Source organism: Peromyscus leucopus, chromosome 5 (genome assembly GCF_004664715.2).
Source record: "Peromyscus leucopus breed LL Stock chromosome 5, UCI_PerLeu_2.1, whole genome shotgun sequence".
Taxonomy (NCBI): Eukaryota; Metazoa; Chordata; class Mammalia; order Rodentia; family Cricetidae; genus Peromyscus; species Peromyscus leucopus.
Genome location: NC_051067.1, coordinates 17229249 through 17256563, shown reverse-complemented (window position 1 = coordinate 17256563; position 27315 = coordinate 17229249). Strand labels below are relative to the sequence as shown.

At 45.1% G+C, this 27315-nt stretch overlaps 1 protein-coding gene across 1 annotated transcript in view; it reads left to right on the top strand.

Annotated features, from left to right (window-relative positions):
• Positions 1–27315, top strand: part of Cap2 (cyclase associated actin cytoskeleton regulatory protein 2) — a 133086-nt gene that overhangs the window by 83180 nt on the left and 22591 nt on the right. Inside the window, exons 5-7 of the mRNA XM_028867687.2 lie at positions 6453–6596; positions 6899–6984; positions 12060–12165. Coding sequence (XP_028723520.1) covers positions 6453–6596; positions 6899–6984; positions 12060–12165 — 336 coding nt within the window. The remainder of the gene's footprint in view (positions 1–6452; positions 6597–6898; positions 6985–12059; positions 12166–27315) is intronic.

The window sequence follows — 27315 nt, the reverse complement described above, 5'->3', positions numbered from 1 at the left end:
GTATGCACTCTTAACTGTTGAACCACGAATCCAGCCCAACCTTGGACTTCTTATCCTCCTTCCTCTGCCTCCCACGTACTGGAATCACAGGCCCACCACCATACCCAGACCTACATGCATACAGGCAAGCGCTGCATCCAACCAATCCTCAGACTCCAAATTTTGCTTAAGTTCCTGCTTTGTAATGGCACCACCTTTGTCTGAAACCATCATTTCTAAAATGATGGATATCTCACAGTACCTATACTATCGTTAGTTCTAAAATATCTCCCAAAAGATTTGTGTACTAAACTCTTTCTTTTTTTTGGGGGGGGGGGGGGTTTCCTTTTTGTTTTTGTTTTGTTTTGTTTGGGCTTTTGGGTTTTTGGGGGGGCGGGTTGTTGTTGTTGTTGTTGTTGTTGTTGTTGTTGTTTTTCGAGACAGGGTTTAGTGCCTGTCCTAGATCTCACTCTGTAGACCAGGCTGGCCTCGAACTCACAGAGATCTGCCTGGCTCTGCCTCCTGAGTGCTGGGATTAAAGGTGTGAGCAACTGCCGCCTGGCTAGCTTTGTGTGTGTGTGTGTGTGTGTGTGTGTGTGTGTGTGTGTGTGTGTGTGTTAAACTCGTGATCCTGGACTGGCAGCACTTGAGGTGGTGAAAACCTTCTGAACTGGGGCGTAGTTTCAGGAAGTAGTCATTGAGAGCATGCCAGTGAAGAATGTTTTGGGATCCTGCCTCTCTCCCCCCTCACCATGCTTCCCCACCTCCCTAAGGTAGTTTTTTGTTCAAATATGTTATCCCACCCAGCCTCCCCAGTGGAGTTCTGACTTGCCTCAAAAGCAATGGAGCCAGCTAGCCATGGCCTATAAACCTCTGGGAAGTCTGAACCGAACAAATACTTCTTCCTTCTGAGTTTTTTTCCCTTGGGCATTTTGTCACAGCAACAGAAAGTTTCCCAGTACAACTCACTAAGAGTATATCGATTGAGTTTTGTCTATTGATAGGCTTGCTGGTTTGAATGGCTTAAATTCAACTCAAAATCATTCTTTGTTTTTTTTTTTTTTTTAGATTTTTGAGATTATAATATAATTACAATATTTTCCCTTTTCTTTCTCCCTCCAAACCTTCCCATGTACTCCTCCCTCCTCTCTTTCAAATTTATAGCCTCTTCTTCCACTCAGTTACTGCGCACATACATATTCATATATATGAATATATTTTCCTAATATATAATCCTAAATCTAACTAGTTCAGTCCATATCCTGTTACTTGTATGTGTGTTTTCAGGTCTGACCTTTTGACCCTGATGAACAGTTGATAAACCTTTCCCTGGGGAAGACCACCTCTCCCTTTGCCAGCCTTCCTCGGTTGCCTATAGTTCTTTGTGCAGAGTTCAGGCCTCGTGGGCATTTTCTTGACCCGCCTGGCGTGTTCACTGGTGCCATCCTTGTTCAGCTCACGTTTGGGTGATGTCCAGTCATGTTGGTAAGACTTTATGGATGTAGCTTCTAATGTTGCTAGGAGACACAATCTCACAGCAAACTCCCTGATCTCTGGCTCTTACAATCTTAAAAAAAAAAAAAAAAAAGTTTTTCTTTATTCTTGAGAATTGCATACTTGTACATAATGAAATATTCCCATTTTAGTCCTTCAACTCCATCCCCCCATATTTTTCCAACCCATCCACGTCATTCCTTCTGCTTTGTCTTGTTTTTATAACCCACTAAAGATGGTTCTTGATGCCCATGTGTGCACGGGTGTGGAGCCATTCTCCGGGCCCAAGACTCCTGCCAAACTGAACAGCCGTTATTGTATTGTATCGTTATTTTTAACACATTTAGAATACCCCCGCCTATAGAAATTTTCACCATGGTGGAATTAGAATATTCTGTATTTACTTGTATTTCCCATCTAGATTTTCCAGTGTTTCCAGTGAGCAAATATTGACTTCATAATCGGAAAAAGAAATCTTTTTACAAAATGACTTGATCATTTTCTACCTGACATAAAACTATAAAAGAGCCATGCATTCCAGGGTCTGGAGAGGTGGCTTAGGGGTTAAGAGCACTGGCTGTTCTTCCAGAGGACCTGGGTTCAATTCTCCGGACCCACATGGTAACCCACAACTGTCTGTGACTCCAGTTCCAGGGAATCCAAGGCCCTCTTCCCCCCCTGCAGAATCCTGCATATATGTGAGGCACATAAGCTCATAGCTACACATACATACACTAAAAGTTAAAGATAAATAATAATTGTTTAAAGAACCTTGTATTCCAAACGCTGGCAAAATGGCTCTGAGGGAAAAGACCCTACCCCTCAGCCTGTTGACCTGAGCTTGATCTCCAGAACTGAATGGCGGAAAGAGAATTGACTCCCACAGACTTTCCTTTGAAGTTCCCTGGTGCACACAAAATCAGTAAATAAAAATGCAATTTTTTTTAAAGAACCCTTGGCTCTAGAAGTAACTAGCCAGTTTTCTTGCTATTCTGTGCCCATCTTTAAGGTCAAGGTTCAGTTTGTTGCTCCTCTTACAGAACTGCCTGAGAGATTCGGTTTGCCTTTTTGGGTAGTCTCTTCTAAGCTTGCTGATAAAAAACCCTTCCATTTTACTTTCTGCAAAACAATCCAGTTCCTTCTGAAGCTAAATAGAGATGGAGCTGATAGCAGAGCCCCGTTCTTCAAGTTCAGAGTATGCAGAGGCCGTAAAGACACAGTCCTGGGATAGTTTCCCAAGCACAAAAACATGGCCTTGCTCACTGGCCTCTTCCCTTCCCATAGGACCACGTATGACTCGGTCTGTTCCACAGACACCTGGGACAGAAAAGATTTCGAGGCTTGTCTTGACAGCTTGAAATTTATTTTCTTTCAGGAAATTGTCTTTGAAAACAGAAACCAGCAGGAAATGTGGTTTTTTTTTTGGTTGTTTTTGTTTTGGAGAGAATTTAAAATCATTCCAAAATATACGAGCCGTGTATTTTGTGTGTGAGTTCGTGTGTACATATATGGGTGTGTATGTGTGAACAAAGAGCGTCTTCCTTGATTACTTACTTTTTGAGGCGAGGTCTCTCACTGGATCTAGAGATGACTCCTAAGACAGGCCAGGCGGTGGTGCTGCCCACCATCCTCTTTCGTTCCATCTTCCAGGCACTGCAATTCCAGGCAGGTGCAGCCACGCACAGCTTTCTTAAAAATTTGCACACTGGAGATCCAAACCCACGACCTCCAGCTTGTGCAGCGAGCACTCCACCGACTGAGATATCCCCTCTCCAGCCCCTGGAGCTGTGTCTTGAGACCACCACCATTATATGCTAAGAAAATAGCTACATGGAAAACCAGACGCCAGACTCAGAAGATGGCTCAGTGGATAAAGCACTCGCCCACTTGCCTGGCAAGGATGAGCACCAGAGTTCGGATCCCCAGAACCCACATCAAAATCTGGGCAGGCATAATGGCTGCCTGTGATCAGAACACTCACAAAGCCAAGACCAGAGACTCTGGGACAAAGCAGCCACCACACTCACCAGAACTGATGAGCTTTGGGTTCAGTGAGAGACCCTGTCTCAATAAACAAGTGGGGAGCAATTGAGAAGGACACCTAACATCAACCCCAGGTCTCCACACATGCATACACTAATGCACCCACACACGCATTTGCCCACACATACTCCAACGTATACACATACAACCTATGTAAACACAGCAATAAAAATAATAATAACAACACAGGATGCCTTACTGGGGATTCCGCTCAATAAGTAGACTGTTTGCCTAGTTTGTGCAAGGCTCTGGGTTCAGTTCCTATCAACACACACACACACACACACACACACACACACACACACACACACACACACACAATCTCTTTCTATAGTAGGAAGAGCTTTTGTAAGCTTAACTGACATCAATGCAATTCAGCCGTATTTATTGAGTATTCCTAAAAGATGCCTCATAAGCAGGTAAAGGATGTCTGAGGTCCTCCCACACCGCTGTTCCACTGACGCCTGCACACTAAGCTTTGATTGAAATCACATGTTCACTCTGGTATTCTTTGGTCCAGCTCTGAGATTCGGGATGAACTGGGGGGAGAGAAACCGCTTTACAGCAGGAGCAGATCTGTCGGCACAGGGCGAAGAGTAAAGCGTTCGTTAGCTTTGGTAGAAACAGGACTTGCTCTTTCTTCTCTTGACTTTTCTTTTTAACTGATGAAAGTTCTTCAGACAATTGCCAAATTAAGGCAAAAAGGGAACTTTCTCGATATTTATGATGCTCCCATCAGATAACCAATATAAAATATATTCCAGAATTCTGCATCTCCTCAGACTTCAGTTTGTTCTTGGGATGTTAGAGATAAACAAAGTTGGTCTTAATAAATCTCTCCAACATTGTAAATACACAGTTTCTGGTTCTTTCTCTTCTTGGGGCAAGAGGCCAGGTCCCACCAGCAATTTAGATATTCTGGCCTTTCTCAAAGATGTTGCGGTTTAGCCAAGTGCTAAGAGCGAGCAGGGGCTTCTCCATGGCTTTGCCACAGCTGAGGATCACTGGCCTCTGAGGAGACAAGCACCACCCTTTTGATCCAGTGATTGAATCTGAATTGAGAAGAAGTCCCTAGAGAGAGAAATATTTGCTTTCTAAAGATTAAAATTCCAAACCTGGTATGGTGATGTGCACTGCAACCCCAGTCATCAAGAGCCAGAGGCAGGAGAATTTCCATGAGTTTAAGGCTAGCCTGGTCTACATAGAAAGTTCTAGGGGCCCTTCCTCCCTTCAGTTGCTTCTTGTTAAGTATTTAATCACAGAACAAGAAACATACTACTACTCTGATGGGAGCTATTACACAGCTGCCATAACCATCACTTACAATTATTGTGTATCTCCCTGGGGCCAGAGGTTTAAAATACAGCATCTCCTGTAACCTAGAGGCTGTAGAGGTCGTTAGCTTTCATTTGTGCCAGATGCAACCAACGATCAGCTGAAGGGATTTGCTCAGGGCCCCGTGGATGGTAAGTGGCAGAGGGGAGATTTGAACCAACATCTTTCTAACTCCAAAGCCCCTTGGGATAGCATCTCCCTTAGAAGACATAGCAAGGTATTTACAGTCAAAGCAGATCCTAGGAGCCGCTGTGGCAGAGTGTAATTTCTTCCCCTGTGGTCTATTGCTCCTGTCCCAAAGGACTGTCCTTTGGCATATGACACACCACTGCAGCAGTGACTGTGACCACCTAGGGAGTTTGCCCAGTCTTCCCAATCCTGCCCAATCCTCCCCAAGACCAGGTAATGAGTATTTGGCAGGGAGAGATGGCAGATGGCTCCAGTGTGTAGGCCAGGTTGGAAAGCATTGCTCTGAAATGTTGGGGTTTTTGTTGTTGTTGTTGTTGTTTTAATGAAAGAGTTGTGAGGAGCTTTTCTGCCTTCCCTCCTGCAAACAAGACTGAGTACAGTTCTGCTGAAACAGGGCTGTTGCTGTTTCCTTGGTGCGCATGTGCACACACAGACCCCACCTTTGTATCTGGCTTTGTATCAGCGCCGAGGAAGCAGAGAACACTCAGATCACCGGTGAGGGTGTCAAAGCAGTCATGGTGCTATGGGGCTCTCGTCTCTGTGGTACCTGGCAACTCTGCTCACATCGTTTTGAAAATCAGGTTACTGTAACTAGATGAATCATTTGTTGAATTAATCAGAAGTGAATGTGACTGTGCATGGGCTGAGGACCATGTAGAAAGTTGAATCAGGCTGAGGTCATATAAAATATGATAAATCATGAAATCATGATGGCCTTTTCTGGGTGGTGATAGGAACAGGATTTTACCCTCTAGCCAGGCTGGTCTCAGATTCGAAGCAGTCCTCCTGCCTCAGTCTCCTAAGTGTTGGGATTAGAGGTGTGAGCCACCACACCATGTCTGCCTTTGTTGTTAGGGTCTCACTTTGTAGCCTCAATAAGCCTCCTGTCTCAGCCTTCCAAGTGCTGGGGTTCCAAGAATGAGCCACCATGTCCAGCCTTGTTGTTGCTGCTGTTGCTCTTGTTTGGACCCAGATCTGTCTGTCACCCAAGCTGTTTATTGTAGTATTTTCTGCCCACAGTTGGTTGAACCCACAATAAGTAGTACCCGGGCATACCGAAGACTGTTCTGTATCAACTTAACAAAGGGCTGAGGCTGAGCTCACTGCTGGAGTGCTTGCCTAGCATGCCATTGGGGATTTAGGTTTGCTCCCTAATACTGCCAAGAAAGAAAGAACAAGAGAAGAAGGAGAGAGGGAGACAGAGAATGATGGGGTGAATACAAGAAAGAGAGGGTTCAGGGAAGGGAAGAAATGTTTCATTAATATAATGAAGAAAACCACCCTCTTCTGCAAGATGGTCACATGTTCCTTTCAAATCCCCAACCCATGGCAAGCCCTGGGTGGTCCTCTCAGGCCAGTGTGCACAGAGGGTTCTGTCTGTCCACAGTAACCGACCCAACGTTTGCCTACAGAATGAAGTGGCTGTCCTTCTGAAACCCATCTCGGAGAAGATTCAAGAAATACAGACTTTCCGAGAGAAAAACCGGGGAAGCAGCATGTTCAACCACCTCTCTGCGGTCAGCGAAAGCATCCCCGCCCTGGGGTGGATAGCTGTGGTGAGTCTGGATAGCATGCCACCCTCCACCTCGTCACATGTTCGGGGACCTCCGGGGCCACCTTCGGGTTCCTCCATCTGGTGCACTGAACAGGGTCCTTTCCAGACTGGGTGTGCCAGCCTTTCTCTTAGCCTGTGAAAGCCCGTTCAGTGCTCCGTACTCCGAGATGGGAAAATGTTTCTCCAGCCTTTACAGAATGCTCACCCAGTGTTCTGTTGCTTTTCTTCTGCTTCTTAGAGGTACTTTCTTTCTTATCCTATTTTTTTCTCTTCTATGCTTGGGTGACGGTCCTGTTTTCTCAGTCCCCCAAGCCTGGTCCTTATGTCAAGGAGATGAATGACGCTGCCACCTTTTACACTAACCGGGTCCTGAAGGACTACAAACACAGGTATGTGCCTTCTTTTCCTGGCTGTGCTTTCCCCTGACCACCTGTCAGACATTTGCTCCTAAAATGTAATATATATTTAATCACCACTTCCTGTCCTAGTCTCTTCATTGGCACACTGAGTAACCTTGAGATTAAAATCCCGTATTTGAGCTTCGAACCTGTGACCCAGCACTTGGAGGGCAGATAGGGAGTTCAAGGTCATCTTTGCTACACTGCAATTGTGAGATGTGCCTGAGCCACATGAGACCATGTCTTCAAAAAATAAATAGGCAATTGAGAAGACTCAGCAAGCTTCTTACTACAACACTTTGACCTGATTTCAATTCCTGCACCTCACACAGTAGAGAGAATCAGCTCCCACAGGTGTCCTATGACCCGCACATGCACACCTTGGAGCGCATACCAACACATATACACACAAAAGTTACATGAATAAATGTAATAAGAAAACAAAATAAGGGACTGGGGGTTTGTTCCAGCCTTTTCTGCTCTTCCAGACGACCGGAGTTTGGTTGCAGTTCACAACTTCAACGCTAGGGGACCTAACACCCTCACGTGGCCTCTGCGGGCACCTACATGCACCTGCACATACCCACACACGGGGCCACACATATAAGCACAAGTTTTTAAATTTTTTAAATCTTTAAAAAATACATTTTAGCCAGGCATGGTGGTGCACGCCTTTAATCCCAGCACTCAGGAGGCAGAAGCAGGCGGATCTCTGTGAGTTTGAGGCCAGCCTGGTCTACAGAGCGAGTTCCAGGACAGCCAGGGCCATAACACAGAGAAACCCTGTCTTGAAAAACAAACAAACAAACAAAAAGTACATTTTAAAATTCCAGTTCTGTAGGGAAAGCCACATGGAGAGGGGCCTCAGATTCCTAGACGACACAGCCATTTATAAAGAAAGCTGCCTCGGTTCTTTCAGGGACTAACTGTCCCCACTGGATGGACCACATGCCACTACGTTATAGATTTCTGTACTTAAAGAATGAGCCTGTGTGCTGCAACTTTTTTTTCTTTCGTGCTTTGAGACAGAGTCTCTTGATGTATCCCGGACTGGCCGCAAACTCGTGGCTGTTCTCCTGTCTCAGTCTCCCACGTGCTGGACGTACAGGCAGGTGCCCCCAAGCCCAGTGGAAACTTCCACCAACCAAAGCAGAGGGAGTGAATAACTAAACAGAAGGAATGGGGGAGTCCAGAGGGGTGAGACCATGAACCAGGCCAAGGGGAGCAAAACCAGATTGAACTGAACTGAAATCGGATCTAGAGGGCAGACAGCTGTTGTCTGAATGAAACTCAACAGCTGTTGAAAGGACAGGTGAACCGAGGGGTTTTGTCTGGAGAACCTGCATGGAAAGATCTGGTATCCAACAGCCCAGATAATGGAGCCCAGAGAGAATGATCAGCGGTCAGAAGGAAAATACAATCAAATGGAGATAGACCAGGTGGAGGAGATGTTTAGGAAAATGTCTCTTAACCTATTTACAGATTGTCACAAGAGTCCTCATCCTCCAGGGAGGTCACAGCTGGCTAAGTGTGCCATGGCCAGTCCCTGATGACTAACGAAGAAACTGAGACAGAAATAAGAGCAGTGGTCTTCCACTGTCTGGCTCTGGACTCCAGGAGTTCCCCATCCAGCTCCTAAGTGGAGCCAGCAGAAATGGCCATCAGTCACCAAGCATGGGACCTCCTGGGGACATCTCTTCTTTATTCCAGACTGCTCAGATGGAAGGAAACCAGAAGACCTGAATTCTCTAGATTACCACCTCGGTTATCTTACTAATGCAGACCTGAGCATCAGAATCAGAAGACACATTTTACACAGAACATAGACAAATGTATAGCAGATACAAATACCTACCATGTTCTAACCCATTGGCCGGGATGGTACCCATTCAAAATTTGCATTGCTTTTTTTCAAGTGGAACTTTTTGCGGGGAGGAGATGTCTTCTAGAAGGCTTTTTTTTTTTTTTTTTTTTTTTTTTTTTTTTTTGGTTTTAAAACAAGATCTTCCTATGAATCCCAGTGACTAGCTTCAAATTAATGATCCTCCTCCCTCAGCCCACTCAGTGCCAGGAAGGCAAGTATATACCATCACACCAAGCTATTTTTAAATCAATATTTATTCACTATATAAGAATACTGGTGACATATTTGTGAGGTATAGAGAATTATAATACAAGGAATCATTCCATTTATTCGTTCCAACAATTAATTTTGCAGTATTTTCATCTCCTCACCCAAAGAAGCCTGAACCCACCCATTGATGCTCCTTGTTTCTCATAAACGTCTCCAACCCTAAGTATCTACTCACCGTCTGTGTGGTCTCCTGAAGTGGTGTCCGTACCAAAGGGTTTGGCATTTCCCACATTCTTGCATCTACACAAAACAACTCTGATCTGCTGTTGGTTGAAGCAGGAATTGAACTCGGGACCTCCCCTATGCTACACAAACACATCCCCAGCCCTCTTAACTTTTTCTTCATTTTGAGACAGAGTCTCACCAAGATGCCCATGCTAGCCTTGAACTCACTCTGTAGTCCAGGCAGGCCTCAGAGTGTGATTCTTCAGCCTCAGCCTCCTTTGTAACTACGAACCTGTGCCAAGCGGCCCAGCTCAGGCTTTGTCCCTTGATCTCAACTTCTCATGTTAAATATAAAATATAAACAGGCAGCATCACCATGCACTTCATCAGCAGAATACCTGAAAAATATATAATAAGCCAGAGAAATGTGACCAGAGATGCAGATCAGGGTCCTGGTCCCCCCTTGAATATCTTGTACAGGTGAACTAACGGTCATAGGGAGCCTCACACGCCCAGCATCCATCTGTAGGTAGGTCCCCCAAGTTCCCCACAAGACCTTCTCTGCATTGCCCACATGGCCTGTGGGAGAAAGCTGAAAGACAGGCCGCCCTATGATTGGAACGAAAGGGCTGTGGACCAAGGACTCCGCTTCTGTGCTTCCCGGGGAACTAGCTTGGCTAGTTTCTGGCTCCTTTTTCTATATGAACAGAGCAGTCACTTGCCTTGGCTTCACCAAGGTGTGGCTTCACCACTTCCAGAGCCAATGAAAATGGAGGGAACTTTCTCAGCTTCCATGTGTTTGGATCCTACTCAACTAATCTCCTAGAGACTAACTTCGGATAAAAGACACCATGCAGTCATTCCTTCCTATAGTTGTTTCTAGAATGTTCTTTAAGTCAAAATAATACTGCCATGGTTAAGTGAAAAACATATTTACATATATAGATTTGATCTTCATTGGTTGTTAGAATTTATCAAAGTTCTGGAACTTTCTCCAGGTCAAAATAACACTTCAGTGATTAAAAGAAAAACACATTTGCCTATACAGATCTGGCTCTCATTGGTTGCTAGAATTTTCAGTAGAAGCCATGTCAAATGATAACCTGATATCTCTGTAAGTTGTCGTGTCTGTGTGTTGTGTAAGGGGACACACACAGATGAGACACACCTGCATAGGCAGAGCATGTATGTAAACCAAGTGCTGGTTTACACTGAAGTGAGTCTCACTCTCTTACAGCTGTTGTACACACCGTTTCCTGCGTCCAGGGTACTTACTGAAAGCCTCACAAAACCTTAGAGAACAGGGCAGATCTAGGAAGCTCCACTTACTCTGGGGGTTTTAACCATGAAGGTGAGGCAGAGCCTCACAGACCCCAGTCATATAGCCAACAAATCTAAAACTGTAGAAGGAAACAGCACTGAGTCTTCCCCTTTGAAGAGTCATCAGGATTCCAATCCTTATGTTAGTTGCTTCCTCATTGATATCACAAATACCCAAGACAAGAACCTACCTAAGACAAGAGAGGTTCATTCTGACTCGTGGTTCAGGAAATACAGAGCATCATGACTGGGAAGGCATGGCCACAGGGCTGGCCTGGCAGGTCAGGAAGCAGAGATGGGACAGGAAATAGGGGTAGGCTCACCTGCAATGACCAGTTTTCTACAAGTAGGCTCCACCTCTTAAAGGTTTCACAACCTCCCCAAACAATGGCAGGGCACTGGGACCAAGTCTTCAAACATAGGACTCTGTGAGGGACATGTCTCATCCAAACCATGATCGTCTCCCTGCTCACTTTCCCTAGTGTTCTGGCTTGCTGCAGCAGACTTTAGGCAAGGAAAGCAAAATGTCTTCAAGAGGTCTCCGTCTATGGTTACCTTCAGATTAGTGGCCTGCCTGTATCATCAAGTTTTTGCCAACTCGAAACCCAGTGCTTTCTCATTTGCTGACCACCACTTCCTTCAAAATGGGGGAAAGAAGTTGTGGGGCCAGAAATTGCCCAAGGAAATGCAACAAAGGGGGATGCATGTGATTCCAATATGAAATTCCCAAGGAATTAATACTAATATATTTTATGAAAGAAATGCCGCCATTTGCCTATTCTAACAGCTCTCTCAATCCCATGTGCTAACCCTATTAATGCAAGCTTTCAACGAGCTCTTCATTCAATAAAACAAAGTCTGATCAAGCTCCACATAGCTCGCATTGTCAAGAGCATCCCATTAAGATACTTCAGTGAGAGTCACTTTAGAAGGATGGGGTCTTGCCTGCTGATAAGAAAACATTTTTCTTATAATACCAACTTCCTCATCATTCATAGTGAGAAGAAGTCTCTAGCCAATCATACTTCTAAAACCAAGTAACTCTTGAATTATAGAAAGCAAGCTGAATGACTTTGTTCCCCTTTTCCCTTTTTGTGCTGTCCCCACTCCTGGAAGCAGGCTGTTCTGTATTTTGCGTAGGAAGGAGGTCAGAAGGAATATTCTGCCCTCCATAGTCACCTCCACTAGGAATGATACACTTCCTGTGTCAGCTCCATGGGGCCAGGTCCCCCTCTCTGTGGCTCTCCCCATACCTGAAGCTGAGAGCACTCACCGTCCTCCTGCTTCTCTCTGGAGCACTCAGGGCTACCCACCTTCTCAGTGTTCTCCTCTGGGGAGAGGACAGTTGCTCTGGACTTGTCCGGAGCTCTGGCTTCCAGATAACGGAGTATGAAATTGTATTTTCTAGCCTAACTCTGCTCTCCTCCGCTCTCTTTTGTAACAAAAGTGATCTGCGCCATGTGGATTGGGTGAAGTCCTATCTCAACATCTGGAGCGAGCTTCAGACCTACATTAAGGAGCACCACACCACGGGCCTCACTTGGAGCAAAACAGTAAGTGCCGGGCCCTCGGGCGGCCTTTCACCTGAGCGTCAGAAGGCCATAAAAACACCTGTGAAAACATGTGGCCTAATAATCATAAGCTTTAGAATTTACCTCAAGACAGGGTGAAAGCTTTATGGAGACAGCATTGCCTTGAGGAAACCCTGAGAACTGTCTTCACGGCACAGGTAAAGAAGGGGCTGAGCTGTCTATGATAAGGCGGTAAAGGGAGTATTATTCAGCCATGAAGAAGGACAAGATCATGTCATTTGAAGGAAAAAAAAAATGGATGGAACTGTAGACCATCATGTTAAAGGAAACAAGCCAGACCCAGAAGTACGAATCTCTCCTGTGTTCAGAGTACATGATAAAAATCTGTACTTAGGAAAATGCCATAATGAAGCCTACTATCTTATACAATTCATGTATGCTAATAAGAAAATTAATAGAAAACTAACACAGTGGATCCCACAGCCATGAAGATTAGCCTGGGTGTGACTATATGGAGAACAGCCCACCACTTACATAGAGAGCTCGGCTCAAGCACAAGGGTTTACAAGCACCAAGAGGGCGTTAAGAAGCAGGAGTTAAAGGGGACATGAGCTTTGAAAATGGGTATAGTCGTAAATAAAACATCAAAAGTTCTGACTGTTTCTTTCGATGTAGCAAAGTTTATTGAACAATCTTTTATATCAGCTAGATCATGCTGGTGTTTTTTGTCTTATTTGGGTTTTGTATGTTTGGTTTTGGTCAAGGGAGGGTTGAGACCGTGCCTCCTACCTTCTAGGCCGGTCTGGATAACCTTAGATGACCTTGAACTTCTCATTCCCCTGCCTCGACCCCCTGAGTGCTGGGATTGCAGGCATTTGCTGCCAGGCTTGCTTAGTTCCTATAGTTTGGGAATCTCACTCAAGGTCTCGTGCATGCTAGACAAGCATTGCACCAACGAGACCACACCTCCAGCTAAATCCTAGCACTTTGTCTGTGCCTTAGCCATGGGGGAAGCCCGGCTTCCATGTGTGCCTGCTTAAATTACATATGGAAACCACAGTGGCCCTGGCCTCCTCTCCAGCCTTGTCTCGGCTCTTCCCTAACTCACTGAGCATGGCAGCAGTCTCTGGCTGCCTGTAGCATCCCAAGCATATCAAATGCTTACATCTGTAGCTCTCAACCTGTGGGCCGTGACCCTGTGGGGTCAAACAACCATTTCACAGGGGACCCCCTAAGACCTTTTGCATATATACTAGATGTTTACATTATAATTCATAACAGTAGCAACTGAAGTAGCAACAAAAATAATTTTATGTCTGGAGGAGGTCACCACAACATGAGGAACTATATTAAGGGGTCACAGCATGAGGAAGGTTGAGAACCACTGACTTAGCTAAAAACTAAGAAACTGCTGTTTCCGAATTAGATGTACTCACGCTGTTTTGCTTCAATTGCAATGTCCTGAATGGACATTGTACTTATAACCTTAGGTTCCCAGAGGTAGGCACCCAAATACTTCCCCGTGGCTCAATTTGAACACCACAGCTTTGAATAACATCTGTTGCTCTTCACCAGCTCCCCCTGAAGGATGGTGTTTCTCCTCTGTGCTTGTTCTGTTTCTTGAGAATACCTTAGCTAGTACACTTATGGTCTCTGTCCTCACCTGCTTAGAAAGGCGTCTGTGTGCCCAGCTCCTGACTTAGTGTTCTGAGTGCATTCTCAGCAAATGGTATCAAGTATATCCAGTGTCTATTCTGGGACCCTTGGGACTGTCCTCACCTCCTGTGGTCTCTCTACTTACTTTCCATGGAAAGCCCCTTCCGTTCAAATGAATATCACCTTTAAATAGCCAACGGTTCAACCAGAGAAAAATGAAGTGGCGCATTTGTGAATTCCGTCCAGTGTCCCCCTGACAGCTGTACTCCAGGGCACAGCCCTCAGAGAGTTCAGAGGGCAGCAGACTCAGTATTGAGGTGATTGCGATTTTCAAGTTTTCAGCGCCACGTGGGGTTCCTCCAAGTGTCCCCCAAGAGGTACAAAATGTTAGCAGTGAGCACCTCCAGCCTGATGTTCATTGTGTTTCCTACTTTGCCCCTCCACCCCGCAGCATTGAAATGAACCTCACAGAACTCAGCTAAGTTGATTCTTTTTCTTCTCCCTACAACATGGTGATGTGGACAAAAGATTTCATGCATTTCTAGAGGGTTTTAAGAAGGAGGGGGTGGGTGGGTGGATGGGTGAGTGTTTTGTGGACTGATTACAATTCTTATCTGTTTCAAATGAAAACCTGTTTTGTTATAAATCTATGTGTCATAAAGGGGATTGTCACAACTTGGCCATGGGGACAAGCCATCATGGGCGAATAGCAAGCTGGAGATTAGGAGTCCTTGGACCCACTGTTGTGTCTGGTAGACAAATGGAAGAGGGATGACAATTGTGGAAAAATAATGTCAACAGATGCTAAGTCTCTAATGAGACTCATAAAAAAGGGGGTAGAAAACTTCTTTTAAATGGTTTGAATACCCTTAATACCACATATAAAGCTAGACAATCATTTCTATGAATACAAAAGAGAAGATCTGATTATTAATGATAGAAAAATATGTAAGTGTTTTCCTTTGTTCTAGAATGAATACTCACTTTATTGTGTTCATTAAAAATACATGCTTCTAGAGACTGGAGATGTAGCTCAGTGGAAGAGCGCTTTCCTAGCACACGTGAGGCGTGGACTCATTCCCTATTATCGAGGGGTGGGGAAGAATATACGCTTTGGAAGTAACTTTCCAAATTTTTATTGCAACTCAAGAAGAGATATACTTTATAGACACATGCTCCATGCATACAACGGAAACAAGTTTCCCAAACTCCATATACAATGAATTCAGACAGCTTTTCCTTTATGTCACTCTCTTGCTGAAACTCACAAAACCATTTCACAATCTCCAAATACATCATATCCCACATTTTAAAACACAATGTTATAAGACATGTTATACATTTACATAAAATATAGGTGATCCCTAGAGCAAATTGGGCCTCACAGAATGCTGTACTAAGAACAGCTATTGTTTATGGAGCATATGGTTTTAAGCCATGTGAAAATTCGATTTGAAACAGTAAATGTGCATGCATGCTGTGCACACACTCCAGCACCCAGCCACACTCCTGGCCCTGTGCTGTTTCTTCAGTGGGACAGTGAAATGATAGTTCTAACCAGGTACTACATGTACAGTCTTTTGAAAAACTTCCAGACTTGTGCATAGACCCATGATCTTTCCTGGTTTTTATCCCCCTTGTCTAAAAAATAGACTCATTATTTTTCCTGATTTTTATCCTCCTTGTCTAAAGTTTGAGGGGGAAGTCATTAAAAAGTATATTATAAGGTTAGAGAGATTGACCAGTGTTCTTGCAGCTGGCCCAGATTCAATTCCCAGCACCCACACAGCCGCTCACAACCGTCCATAACCACAGTTCCAGAAGGACCTGCTGCTGTCTTCTGACTCCCAAGGAGAGCACCAGGCACTCAATGTGATGTACAGACTTCTGTAAGAACAAAGCTCAGGCTGGAGAGATGGCTCAGAGGATAAGAGCACTGGCAGCTCTTCCAGAGGTCCTGAGTTCAATTCCCAGCAACCATATGGAGGTTCATAACCATCTATAATGAGATCTGGTTCCCTCTTCTGGGGTGTAGGAATATATGCAGACAGAACATTGTATTACATAATAGATAAATAAATCTTTTTTTAAGCCAGCCTGGGCTACCAAGTGAGTTCCAGGAAAGGCGCAAAGCTACACAGAGAAACCCTGTCTCGAAAAACCAAAAAAAGAAAAAAAAAGAACAAAACTCATACACATAAAATAAAGTCTTTTTAAATTCTACTTTTTAAATTTGAAAATTCAGTTTCTATTTTAAATTACTAAAAACTGTTTGAGATTCCAAGTACAATCTATTGCACAGGTCAAACTAATTTCTCCTCACTTGCTAGTCCAACAACGTTAATGGGAAAGCCAGATTCATAGTTCTTGCAGAGATGGGACTGTTGGAATTATCAGATCAAATGGTCCTTGAGGACAAAAAATAAACACGATCCCTTCATTTATTTATCTACTGATCACAAGTATGCAAAAAAAAAATCTGTATTTAGAAGAAGACAAGGATCGGAAAGACTGGGGAAAGGCATGGTGTTGGTGCAAAACACCACAGGCCTCAGGCTTTTACTTTTTACTTCGTGTGCGTGCGTGCGTGCGCGCGTGTGTGTGTGTGTGTGTGCGTGCGTGCGTGTGTGTGTGTGTGTGTGTGTGTGTGTGTGTGTGTGTAGGTTAGAGGTCATCTCTGGGGAGTCAGTTCTCCTCTGCCACCATGGGTCCAGGGATTCAACACAAGCCATCAGATCTGCATGGCAAGTGCCTTTACCCACTAGGCCATCCCACCAGCCCATTGCATTTCACAGACACAGCCCACTGCCACACTGCACACACTGCCCAAAGCTATGAGTGTGCAATACCTCGAGGATCTTGAGGAATTGTTGTTTTCTTTCATTTTCAAGTTGCATTTTGACAGTTTCCACTCTGTGTCTTTTAGTAGACTACTAGAGACCCCGGTTCCTCCAGTGGTGCATTGGGCTAAGAATTACCCACCCCACCTCCAAGACAGCAGTTGGGACTGAATTTTCCAGTTGCCCCCTCCTGATCTTGGCCTTCAGAGTGCAGCTGTGCCGGGCAGCTGCTGCCCCACCTGTCCACTTGTCACTGAGAAATGGGGAACTCTGAGGGCAGCCATTGTTTGGGGCAGCAGTCGGGGAGACAGTGAGTGTGGGCACAGTGTGCTGGGGTGGGCAGTGAGTGTGGGCACAAGTGTGCTGGGGTAGGAGCTGAATTGTTTGGGGCTTCAGAGGAAGCCACCATGGAGTCATCTTTCAGTGTCTCTTATTACATTTATTTTCGTCAGTGGAATCTTGTCATCTGTCTTGGCTTTTCCTCAGCACGATGCCAATGTGTGACCTCGCTCACAGCAGTCCAAACCAGAACAACTTGAGTTTGCAGTTAGTTTCCATCTCCCAGAGTCTTTTTTCATACTGATTTGTGGTGTTTCTTCTGGGCTAAGGTTCAGGCACGCTTTGTTGACCAAGTTGATCTTTTGACACAAACCTGGTAGAGGTGCCGATATCTGCCAGCCCCCGGAAGTTGGACAGATTTGTAAGAACCACTAGGAAGGCCTGCAGCTGGAAACTGAAGCCTGCTCCTTACACTTGTAATTACACAGTCAACTGAACTTTTTCTATGAACTGTCCAGATCGCCCCAAGAATTCCATGAACAAGATCAGTTCATAGGCCAAGCTTACTGGCACTGTGGTGTGGATCTCGTGGACATAGTTCGGCTCTTTTTGTGTACTCTAAATTACTTGAGCTTTAGAAACAGGCTCAGTTATCTGCAAATTAAAATAAGACCACATGGATGGATGTAGAAAGACTTATGCAGTGGTTTTAATGGATCTTACTTCGTGTATTTGTTTGGCTGTTTTTTTAGACAGTGTCTCATGTAGCCTGTGCTGGCCTCAAGCTCTCTATGTAGCCAAGACTAGCCTTGAACTCCTGATCTTCTTGCCTGCACCAGCCATGTGCTGGGATTTCAGGCACATGCCACAACACTTAGCTGTGATACAGTTCTCTCTCTCTCTCTCTCTCTCTCTCTCTCTCTCTCTCTCTCTCTCTCTCCCTCCCTCCCACCCTCCCTCCCTGCCCCCTCTCTCTCTTGTGTCTGTCTGTCTGTCTCTCTCTTGTGTATGTGTGTCTTCTGTCTCCCCCCCATCCCGTGTGTGTGTGTGTGTGTGTGTGTGTGTGTGTGTGTGTGTGTGTGTGAGTGATGGCACACCAGGGTTACTCAGGCAGCACAGAGGACAGCCATGTAGATCAGTTCCCTCCTTCCACTTCTCCGTGGTCCAGGGATCCCACTCAGGCCATTAGACTTGCTCTCTTCAACCCCCAGGCCTTTACTCATGGAGCCGTCTCATCGGCCATCTCTTCTCATCATTTAATGTCAGCCGTGTGAGTTTAAACACCTTCCCTGGATGTGAATTGTCATCCATCAGAACCCCCCATGAACAATCAGGAAAACGTAAGTTGTGGGTTAAAATGATAACCATGGACGGCTTCTTTCCCAAAGCAAGCCACTGAGCATCGTTTCTTTCCTCCCGGGTAGCCATTTTCCTTTCAACCCATTTTTTCAATATAAAGCCAAATGTCCATTAACAAAGCAGCAGTCTAACCCTTCGCTTGTGATCCAATTAAAATCTGCCAGAGGGTATCCTGACATACTATAAATAATGTAGACTCTACAGCGTGTCGTTAAATATGTATGTCCTGTGAGCTGCAGGTCTTCTGGCCTCGCTGGTTCCCTCTTGATAAAGCTTGTGCAAACCTCTCCCTGGTGTATTAGTCACAGGAGGTGGCTGGGCCTCAGATGGTGTCACGGATGCAAAGCTCACTGCTGTCTTCTCCTGGTGCCCTCTCCCATAGTAGCTCTGGCCGAAACACCTGCCCACAGCTGGATTGGGTAGGTTCCTTGCTCTTAAGCCTCTAACTCTCTTTGGGGTCCGTGGGCAGCCAATCACAGGCAGTTACCTGTCTTACCACTATTCAACTTAAGATTTTTATTATGGTCATTATTTGATTTTTTTCAATTATATTTATTTATTTAGCATGTGTGTGCATGCATGCACATGTCACAGCTCACATGTGGAACTCAGAGGACAACTTGCAGAGGCTTGTTCTCTACTTCCACCCTGTGGGTCCCTAGATCGAACCTAGGTGGGCAGGTGCTTTTATCTGATGAACCGTTTCATTGGCTTATTGTGTTGTTTTGTTTTTTGAGACAGTCTTGTTATGTGTCCCTCCCTGGCTGACTTTGAACTCATTATGTAGACAAGGCTGTACTGGAACTTTGGGCAATCCTCCTGCCTCTGCCTCCTGAGTGCATAGACATGTGCCACTACACCTATCTCAAATGTTTCTGTGGTTTGGGTTTGGGTTTTGTTTTTTTTGGGTTGTTGTTTGTCGTTGTTGTTGTTGTTTACAGTGCTGGAAATGAAACTCAAGCCCCAACCCATGAGAACCAACCACTCTCCCACTGCGCTGTGTCCTCAGCCTCCAACAATAATTTTTCAGTTTTTGGTTGGTGCCGAACCAGCCAACACCTGAACTTTGTGTTGTGAATTTGGATCACAAGGAGACATCCACCCCATCTGCACTGTGCCATGTGGCTAAGCTCAGCACGTTAAATGTGCTTTCACTTGGAGTCTTTCAACCTGCACTGAGTTTCCCAGCTGTTCTCCGTGGTGAGGCAAGGAACCTCTGAGGCAGCTGGATGAGAGTGGTGTTGATCAATGTGGGTTAAATCCCCACCCATAAACAAAGGAGCCCCACGCACACAAATGAAGGCAGGCTGGGAATGGCTGTGTTGGCTTCAAAGAGACCTCTAGGCTAGTCCAACATTTCTGAGGCATCCATATGCACCAAGTTCTGAGAAAGGTGCTAACAATACTAACAGGTAAATGACATGGCAGGCATAGGTGTCCCTGCTGCAACGTGCATCCTAGCTGCAGAACCGATGTGTGACAGACATGTCTACCACACTGACTATGAGATGGTAGACCCGGAAGATAGAGAAGTGCCTGCCATCTAATAGTCAGTGTGGTTTTGGGCCAGCAGCAGCCCAAACCCTTGCTAGATCAATATCTCAGACTCCTAGGCCCCACCTGCACCCTCCTGAAACACAACCTCCAGTTGACAAGACTCCCTGGATGATTTCTCAGCAAAGCCAAACCCTAGTACGTTTCCATTGACCCAAAGCAGTTACTATAGGGAGATCATTCCTTTGTTGTTGTTGTTGTAATGGTTTGGTTGTTTGTTTCTGAGACAGGCCTGTATTCCAGACGAAGAACCTACTAAGAAGCCAAGGATGATCTTGAGCTTCTGATCTTGCCTCCACCTCTGAAGTCCTGGGATCATATGCACTCCTACCCCCAGTTTATGCAGTGCTGGGATTAAACCCGGGCTTTGTAACTGCTGGGCAAGCATTCTACCAACTGAGCAACCTCCCCATCCCCAAGATCATTATGATATGCAAATGAGTGCAACTGTGCAAAGCTATACTAGAAAATAAGCTTTGCTAGTGAGACTCCTGAATGGACAGGAAGAGCTACACAGGGGCCCACACTTTGAGCTTTGAAGGACGTGAGTAGGAGTTCTCTAGCAGACAATAAAGAAAAGGGTAAATCTGGGCAAAGAGTTCAATGTGCGCACATCAGGTCTGAACAAGCAGCTTTTTCCAGAGTTTAAAGGCTAGTAGTTTTGCAGAGCTGGTGAAGACAACTTTGTAATTATGCTCAGAAGGCTGGGGCCTAGGTAGAATCAAGGATTGTAACTTTCACTGTGGGTTGCTGAGCAGAAAGTGACAAGCTGTAAGAAATGCTTTGTATTGTATATGATGCTTGAGAAAGGAAAGAGCCCAGAGGTCCTGGGTATGGAGCGGCAGGTGGCTGAATGGGAGTGGGGAGCGAAGCCAGCAGAGAACTCAAATCCAGTCACAAAGTTTCCAATCTAGAGTTCTAGGGAAAACGATAAAAACGGAGACATCCTAGGAGCAGCTGCTAGCAAAGGGAGAGAATGCCTGATGCCCTGTTGTTTGAGGAGCCCGTGAGGCATCTCTGAAAAAGGGAAAGGCCAGCACACATTCTATAAATCACCTGCCTGCAATCATCAGTTAGAGAGAGGAAGGGAGAGAAAAGGCGACCTTGGGGACCCCCATTGCTTAAAGGATCTATCAAAGAGACAATGAAAAGATAGAGATGAGATCTCAAAGCTGTAAGGAGGATGACCTGGCCACCGATGAGACCATAGTGGCCTGGGAGAGACCTTGAAAATGCTGTCAGTAGTCAGCATAATGGGTCATTTTGGATGAACTTGGCAGATTCCAGCTAGTATGGCCCATAGACTTTGACTTCCAGTTCTGTGTAGAGTTAACTAAACTATGGAACTTTGAGTTCTTTGTTTATAACTGCTTCTATTATCTCAAAAGTACCTTTGAGGTTTAGTGTTTGTTGATAAGAGTGTATAAATATTTTAGGGTATTTGTCTCTCTCCATAAATCAGAATAGTAGTGGCTTTTAAAACCGTCTGATTAATAGTAAAGATTATTTTGTTTACTAGAAAATTCTCACAACCAAGAACTCGAAGTCTCAAGTTCGAGGGGTCAGAAGTTAATTGTAATTCCTAGCTTGTTTAAGCTGTTGTTATCCTTATGTTAGTAAGACACACTCCGTTAAAATCTATAATTTGAGGTAGGCGTAGTGGCTCACACCTGTAATCTCAGCACTCAGGAGGCTGAGGCAGGAGGATTGCCACAAGTGTGAGGCCAGCCTGAGCAGCATAGCAGGAGCCTGTCACAAGAATAAATTTATTTCTATTTGATATGCATTGGTAGTTTGCCCGCATGCATATCTCTGTGAGGGTGTCAGACCTCCTGGAACTGGAGTTGCAGACAGTTGTGAGCTGCCATGTAGGTGCTAGGAATTGAACCCAGGTCATCTAGAAGAACAGCCAGTGCTACTAATCATTGAACTGTCTCTCTAGCCCTAAATGATTTATTTACTTTTATTTTATGTGCCAAAAATAAATAGTTCCCTTATTTATAACATTGACAGCCATGGTGTAACTGGGATGTCCTGTCATTCATTCTTTCTCTATCATGCCACAAGGCTATCAAAAGGTTGTGAGTGAAGAAAACATCCAGGAAAAAGTATTCCCCACCATAGATACGAATGTGCTTATTCATTTTCTGTTGCTATAACAAAACACTCCAAGCTGGGTGCTTTATAAATAAAAAAGTGCTCTTTAGCTCACAGTTTGAGAAACTGGAAGTCCAAGATTAGGAAGCCCATCTGGGCTCCAGTGAAAGCTTCTTGGGAATAGCAGGAGAGATGTCACCCCCATTATAACGGGGGTGACATAACAGGAGAGGTGTCATTCTAATGGGAGTGCCTGCAAGGAGGAGGGATCGCACAGCTCGGAGATAGGAGTGTGGCAGATAAAGCCATCAACTCATCCTTCCCAGGATACTATGGGTAGAAAATCAGCCTCCTGTAGAAATGAGTTTGAGCCATTCCAGTGGATAAAATGCACAGAACCACCAAAGGAGATATTGCTTCAAGTAATTCTCTGTTCAGTCCAGAGAAGCAGAGCAGAGTACAAAACCTGAACGGTTATTTCGTGTGTGTGTGTGTGTGTGTGTGTGTGTGTGTGTGTGTGTGTGTGTGTGTTCACAAAAAGATATGGAGGACACTTAGGGGGTGGGTTCTGAGGATCCAACAACAGCGCAACAGCGCCTGATGCTAAGTGAATACCGCATGATTGAGGTGCCCCCAGCCCTGAAGGACGTTTAAAAGACACCTTTCTGACTAGTGACTTGTAAAATGTACACCATCAGGAGGTGAGCTTTGGCAGGACAATGTGGTATGACTATGTGTTCTTATGTGATCATTAACAACTTCGTTTATTATAACGCCGGTGTTCATGTCCCCTGCTCCTGGCATCTCCTGCCCCTAGTTCCCTGTGACAAGGGTCTTACTCATCTTCCTGGGTCTATGAATTTTAGTTTTTGCAGCCAACTTGATACAATCTAGAGAAACTCTGGAAAAGAGTCTCAGTGAGGGATTACCTAGGTCTAGTTGGCCTGTGAGCATGTCAGTGGCAGGTTATCTTGTGTTAACTGAGGCAGGAAGGCTACCCACATGTGCCGCCATTCCGTAGGTAAGGGATCCTGAACTTTGTACAAGAGAAGAAGGTGAACTGGTCGCAAGAGTGCATGCATCAGCTCATCCTTTCTGCTCTTGACAGTGAATGCGATGTTGCTGGTTACTTCAATTGCCCACCACCTTGACTTCCCCATAATAATGGATTAGAACCTGAAATTGTGAGCCAAATAAACTTTCTCTCCCTTAAATTGCTTCTGTCAGGGTATTTTACCACAGCGACAGGAAATGACACTAAGGCAGTCTAAAATAATCCTTTCTGGGCCGGGTGGTGGTGGGCGCACGCCTTTAATCCCAGCACTCGGGAGGCAGAACCAGGCGGATCTCTGGGAGTTTGAGGCCAGCCTGGGCTACAGAGTAAGTTCTAGGAAAGGCACCAAAACTACCCAGAGAAACCCTGTCTCAAAAAAAACAAACAAACCAAAACCAAAACAACAACAAATAAAACCTACAAAAAGCTGTTGGAGTTGAACTCTGAAGGATCTATAAGAGTCTTCCAGTTAGAAGAAACTTCTAAACTAAGACATGGAGGAGTGGGGTAGAGAATTAAAAAGACCTGTCTGGGAGCACAGAAGTTTCTTCTCTGCTCTGAGGCTCTGAGCTCACTAAAAAGAGTGGACCTGGGGTCCCCAGCAGGGACTGCCCACCCACTTCCACCGAATCAGCTGCGTTCATTTTGATCAGGTTCCCTCCCACTGAGACCTACACAGTCTTGCTTCATTGACTACAGGTTGTGTCCAGTGTTAATGAGCCAGGTGAGTATATGTCTTTATTTCTGTGCTGTGAATGGACAATGCATTTACACTCTGCTCGGTGACATTCCCCAGTCCTTCCCCTGGCCATCGTATGTCTCTCATCTTCAGCTGACATAAACTCAGGAAATTGGGTCTGATATTACATTAAACAAAAAAGGTTTCCTTAAGAAAAGATGGGGCTGTGCAGTGGTGGTGCACGTCTTTAATCCTAGAATTCAGAAGGCAGAGGCAGGCAGATCTCGAGGACAGCCTGGTCTACAGAGCAAGTTCCAGGACAGTCAGGGCTACATAGAGAAACCCTGTCTCAAAAAAAACAAACAAACAAACAAAAAATACCCAGAAGATATGTGTTATCCTGTAAATGTAAAACAACCCTTCATAAAATACTTCGCAGAGATGATCCCTGGTCACAGTCTGCCGTACCTGTCATGTGTACTGAGTGCATTGCAATCCCTGAGCACATTGCCCAGTGGTAGAGCACCTTCCTGGCATTCCTGAAGCCCTGTGTTCCAGCCTCAGCCCTGCAAAGAAGGAAGGAAAGAGAGAGGGAGGGAGAGGTGGGGAGGGAGAGACGAAGGGGAAGAGAAGGAAACTCGAGCATCAGTTGTCCGTTTCCCATGAAATTTGGAGTTGAAATTGAAGCTCACGGTAAACTCTTAAGTTCAAGAGATAACATTTCTGGTATTTTCATTTTAAAAAATTAGGTAAAAATACATATGCAACGTAATTAATCTCCCTAACGGTGCTTAACTTGCCCTTGTCCTCATATCTGCTGTTTACAAAGTACTGATCTTTCAAGGCAGCATAATCATTTCTTTAGGATCCTAAAATCCAAATGAAAAAAAAAAAAAAAACATTAATTCAGTGATGGACTTAGGCCCATCCGGCCAAATGTAGTCGCTGTCCAGCTGAGTCAAAGCGCATGTCACTCTCGGCCTCCAGCCAGCCGTGGGCTCTCCAGCCAGACTCTTTGATGGGTATACTTGGCTATCTTTAACTCTGGGAAACTTTCCCATGGAAATTTTATTTTTCCTTTTTTTATGAGAACTTGTATTTTTATGTTGCTGATGCTGGTAGTCAAAAAGAGAAAGACAACTTGGAGATTCCAGATTTGGTCTGGGTATCGGTTGCAAAGCAAGTTCAGACTCTTAACAAAGGCCACTTACCAAGCCGAGTTCTCTCAAATGCCTAGATGGCACGAGTGAATTAGACGACGGCACCCCTATGGACCATGTCTCATCTCTGCTGGCATGGCCTGGTCCACTCTTACCAAAAGATTCTACTTGGTGCGTGTCGAACAAAAGTTACCTCCTACATTTTTGGAAGGGCTCATCTAAACATACATCGAGCACAAATCTAATTTTACTGGTACTGACTGTGTATGTCTCTCTCGGGGTGTTTTGGAATAGAAAGCTGCTACTCCATCTCTGAAGTGACTTGGTCTCATTTATTCTATTTTACTTTTCATCAGTTGCCAATGCTTTGATTTGTCCATGTCACCAGAGGGGCAGCCTACAAAATCCACAGGAGGATAACCTTCTGGGATAGGGAAGGACAAAGCCAGGAGAAATTAGGGTGAAACTTTGAGGTTTGGGGCTTTGAGATCTGAGTTTGTACAGTGCTGAGGATCAAAACCAGGCCTCATCTTGCTAAGCAAGCATGCTTCAAACGAGGCCGCACCCTCACCCTGAGATTGGGGTTCTTAATGACCTTCCTTTTCACATCTTTCGAAAAAGCTGTTTGGAGCCTTGACTCAGAAAAGAACTAATTCAAGTGGGCCCCATTCTGTCTCGAAGCTTGCGCCCATCTTTTGATAGCAATTGCATATAAGGATTGGGACTTAGTGGAAAATAAGAAATTTCCACAGTGTTCGATACCCATTAATAAAATAGAAAATAGTCTTTAAATTGACTTTCCAAAAGTTATTAATAAACATATCCTTAAAATACTGCATGGCACTTCTCTGTCGTGTCATTAACAATTCTGTTCTCTTGGAATGGTTCCCAGGGCCTTTATTTTCTTTGGCAGAAGTCTCAAAATCCAAATAAGTGATAAAAGAGAATTCAGCCTGAAGTCGTAAATCACGTTGGCTTGCACTTCTGTTGCGAGGATGGTCATCCTTTACACGATGCGATCTCTCTGCAGTCTTTCTGTTGGCTTCTTGTCTGTGTGGGGGGGATGTGCTATGGTGTGGTGTGTGGTGCATGCGTCTGAGTGTGTGAAGACGTGCACCTATTTGCAAATATATGGAGGCCGAAAACAGGACTTCCGGTGTCCTCCTCCACCACTCTCTTCCTTATTTCCTTGAGATGCGGGGGGGGGGGGGGGGGGGGGGGGGGGGGATTGTCTCTCTTGCCCTGGACCAGGCTCACCGTCTCAGCTAGGCTGACTAGCCTGTCTCCACTCCCCCAGTGCTGGGGTCACAGGCACACACAGCCATACCCAATCTTTTATGTAGGTGCTGGAAATGCATACTTGGGTGCTTGTGCCTGCAGAGCAAGTACACTTACCCACGGGGCCATTTCCCTGGCCCCACGGTCATCCGTCTTGGTTCTAATTGTAGTGGAGCTGTGGTATAAATGGGAATGTAAAATCTGCAGGTTGTTGAAGAAGTTCTTTAGTTTGGAAATGTGTTGCTTTCACTACTGTTGATCAAAGTGCAGAAGTGAATCCATAAAGCCAAGCACAGGGGCACACACCCGTCATTCCTGCACTTGAGAGGCAGAGGCAGAGGGGCCACTGGGAACTAGTTCTTAACAGCCAGTTTCATGGCCAGCCAGTCACACAGCCAGATCCTGTCTCAGGGTGTGTGTGTGTGTGTGTGTGTGTGTGTGTGTGTGTGTGTGTGATAAGTGTTACCAGGCATCATGATGCACACCTGAAAACCCAGCACCTGAGAGACAGAGGCAAGGGGAATCTGACATTTAAGGTATACAGTGAAATTCAGGCCATTCTGGACTACAGGAGTCTCTGTCTCAAAAAAATAAAATAAAACATAAAAAAAATAAACCCCTAAATCATGAATTTGTGGTCGGAAGACTATTTAAGGACTGAATTGGTAGAGTGCTTACCCAGCATGCTTGAAGTGCTGGGTTCAATCCCCAGCCCTGCATAAGCTAGGCTGTAATTCCAGCACTAGGGAGGTAGAAACAGGATGACCCGAAGTCCAAAGTCATCCTTAGCTACATTGTGAGCCTGATCTACATGGGAGGTGGGGGGGAGGGAGAGAGGGAAGGAGAGAGAGAGAGAGAGAGAGAGAGAGAGAGAGAGAGAGAGAGAGAGAGAAGAGACTAAGACTTTTATTCTTTCTTCAGCCACTGGCTCCTATTATGGAAATGAGAAGTTTATTGCTCTTATGCTTCATGTGTTACATTATATCAGGTTGTTTGGAATTCTTTGTCTTTAGAAAAGTTAATCAACACCATTTTATGTAAAATGTTAGCTGAAAACATCATGGGTTCCTATGGTAGCATAAATGTGATTGAAATGGCCTGGGGACTTATAAACATCTGAGGGGATGACCAGGCACACGTGAGCTGTCACCACTACCTGGAGACTGTTAATGGTAGGCTCCATGATTAATGGGCCAAGACGGTTCAACAAAGGAC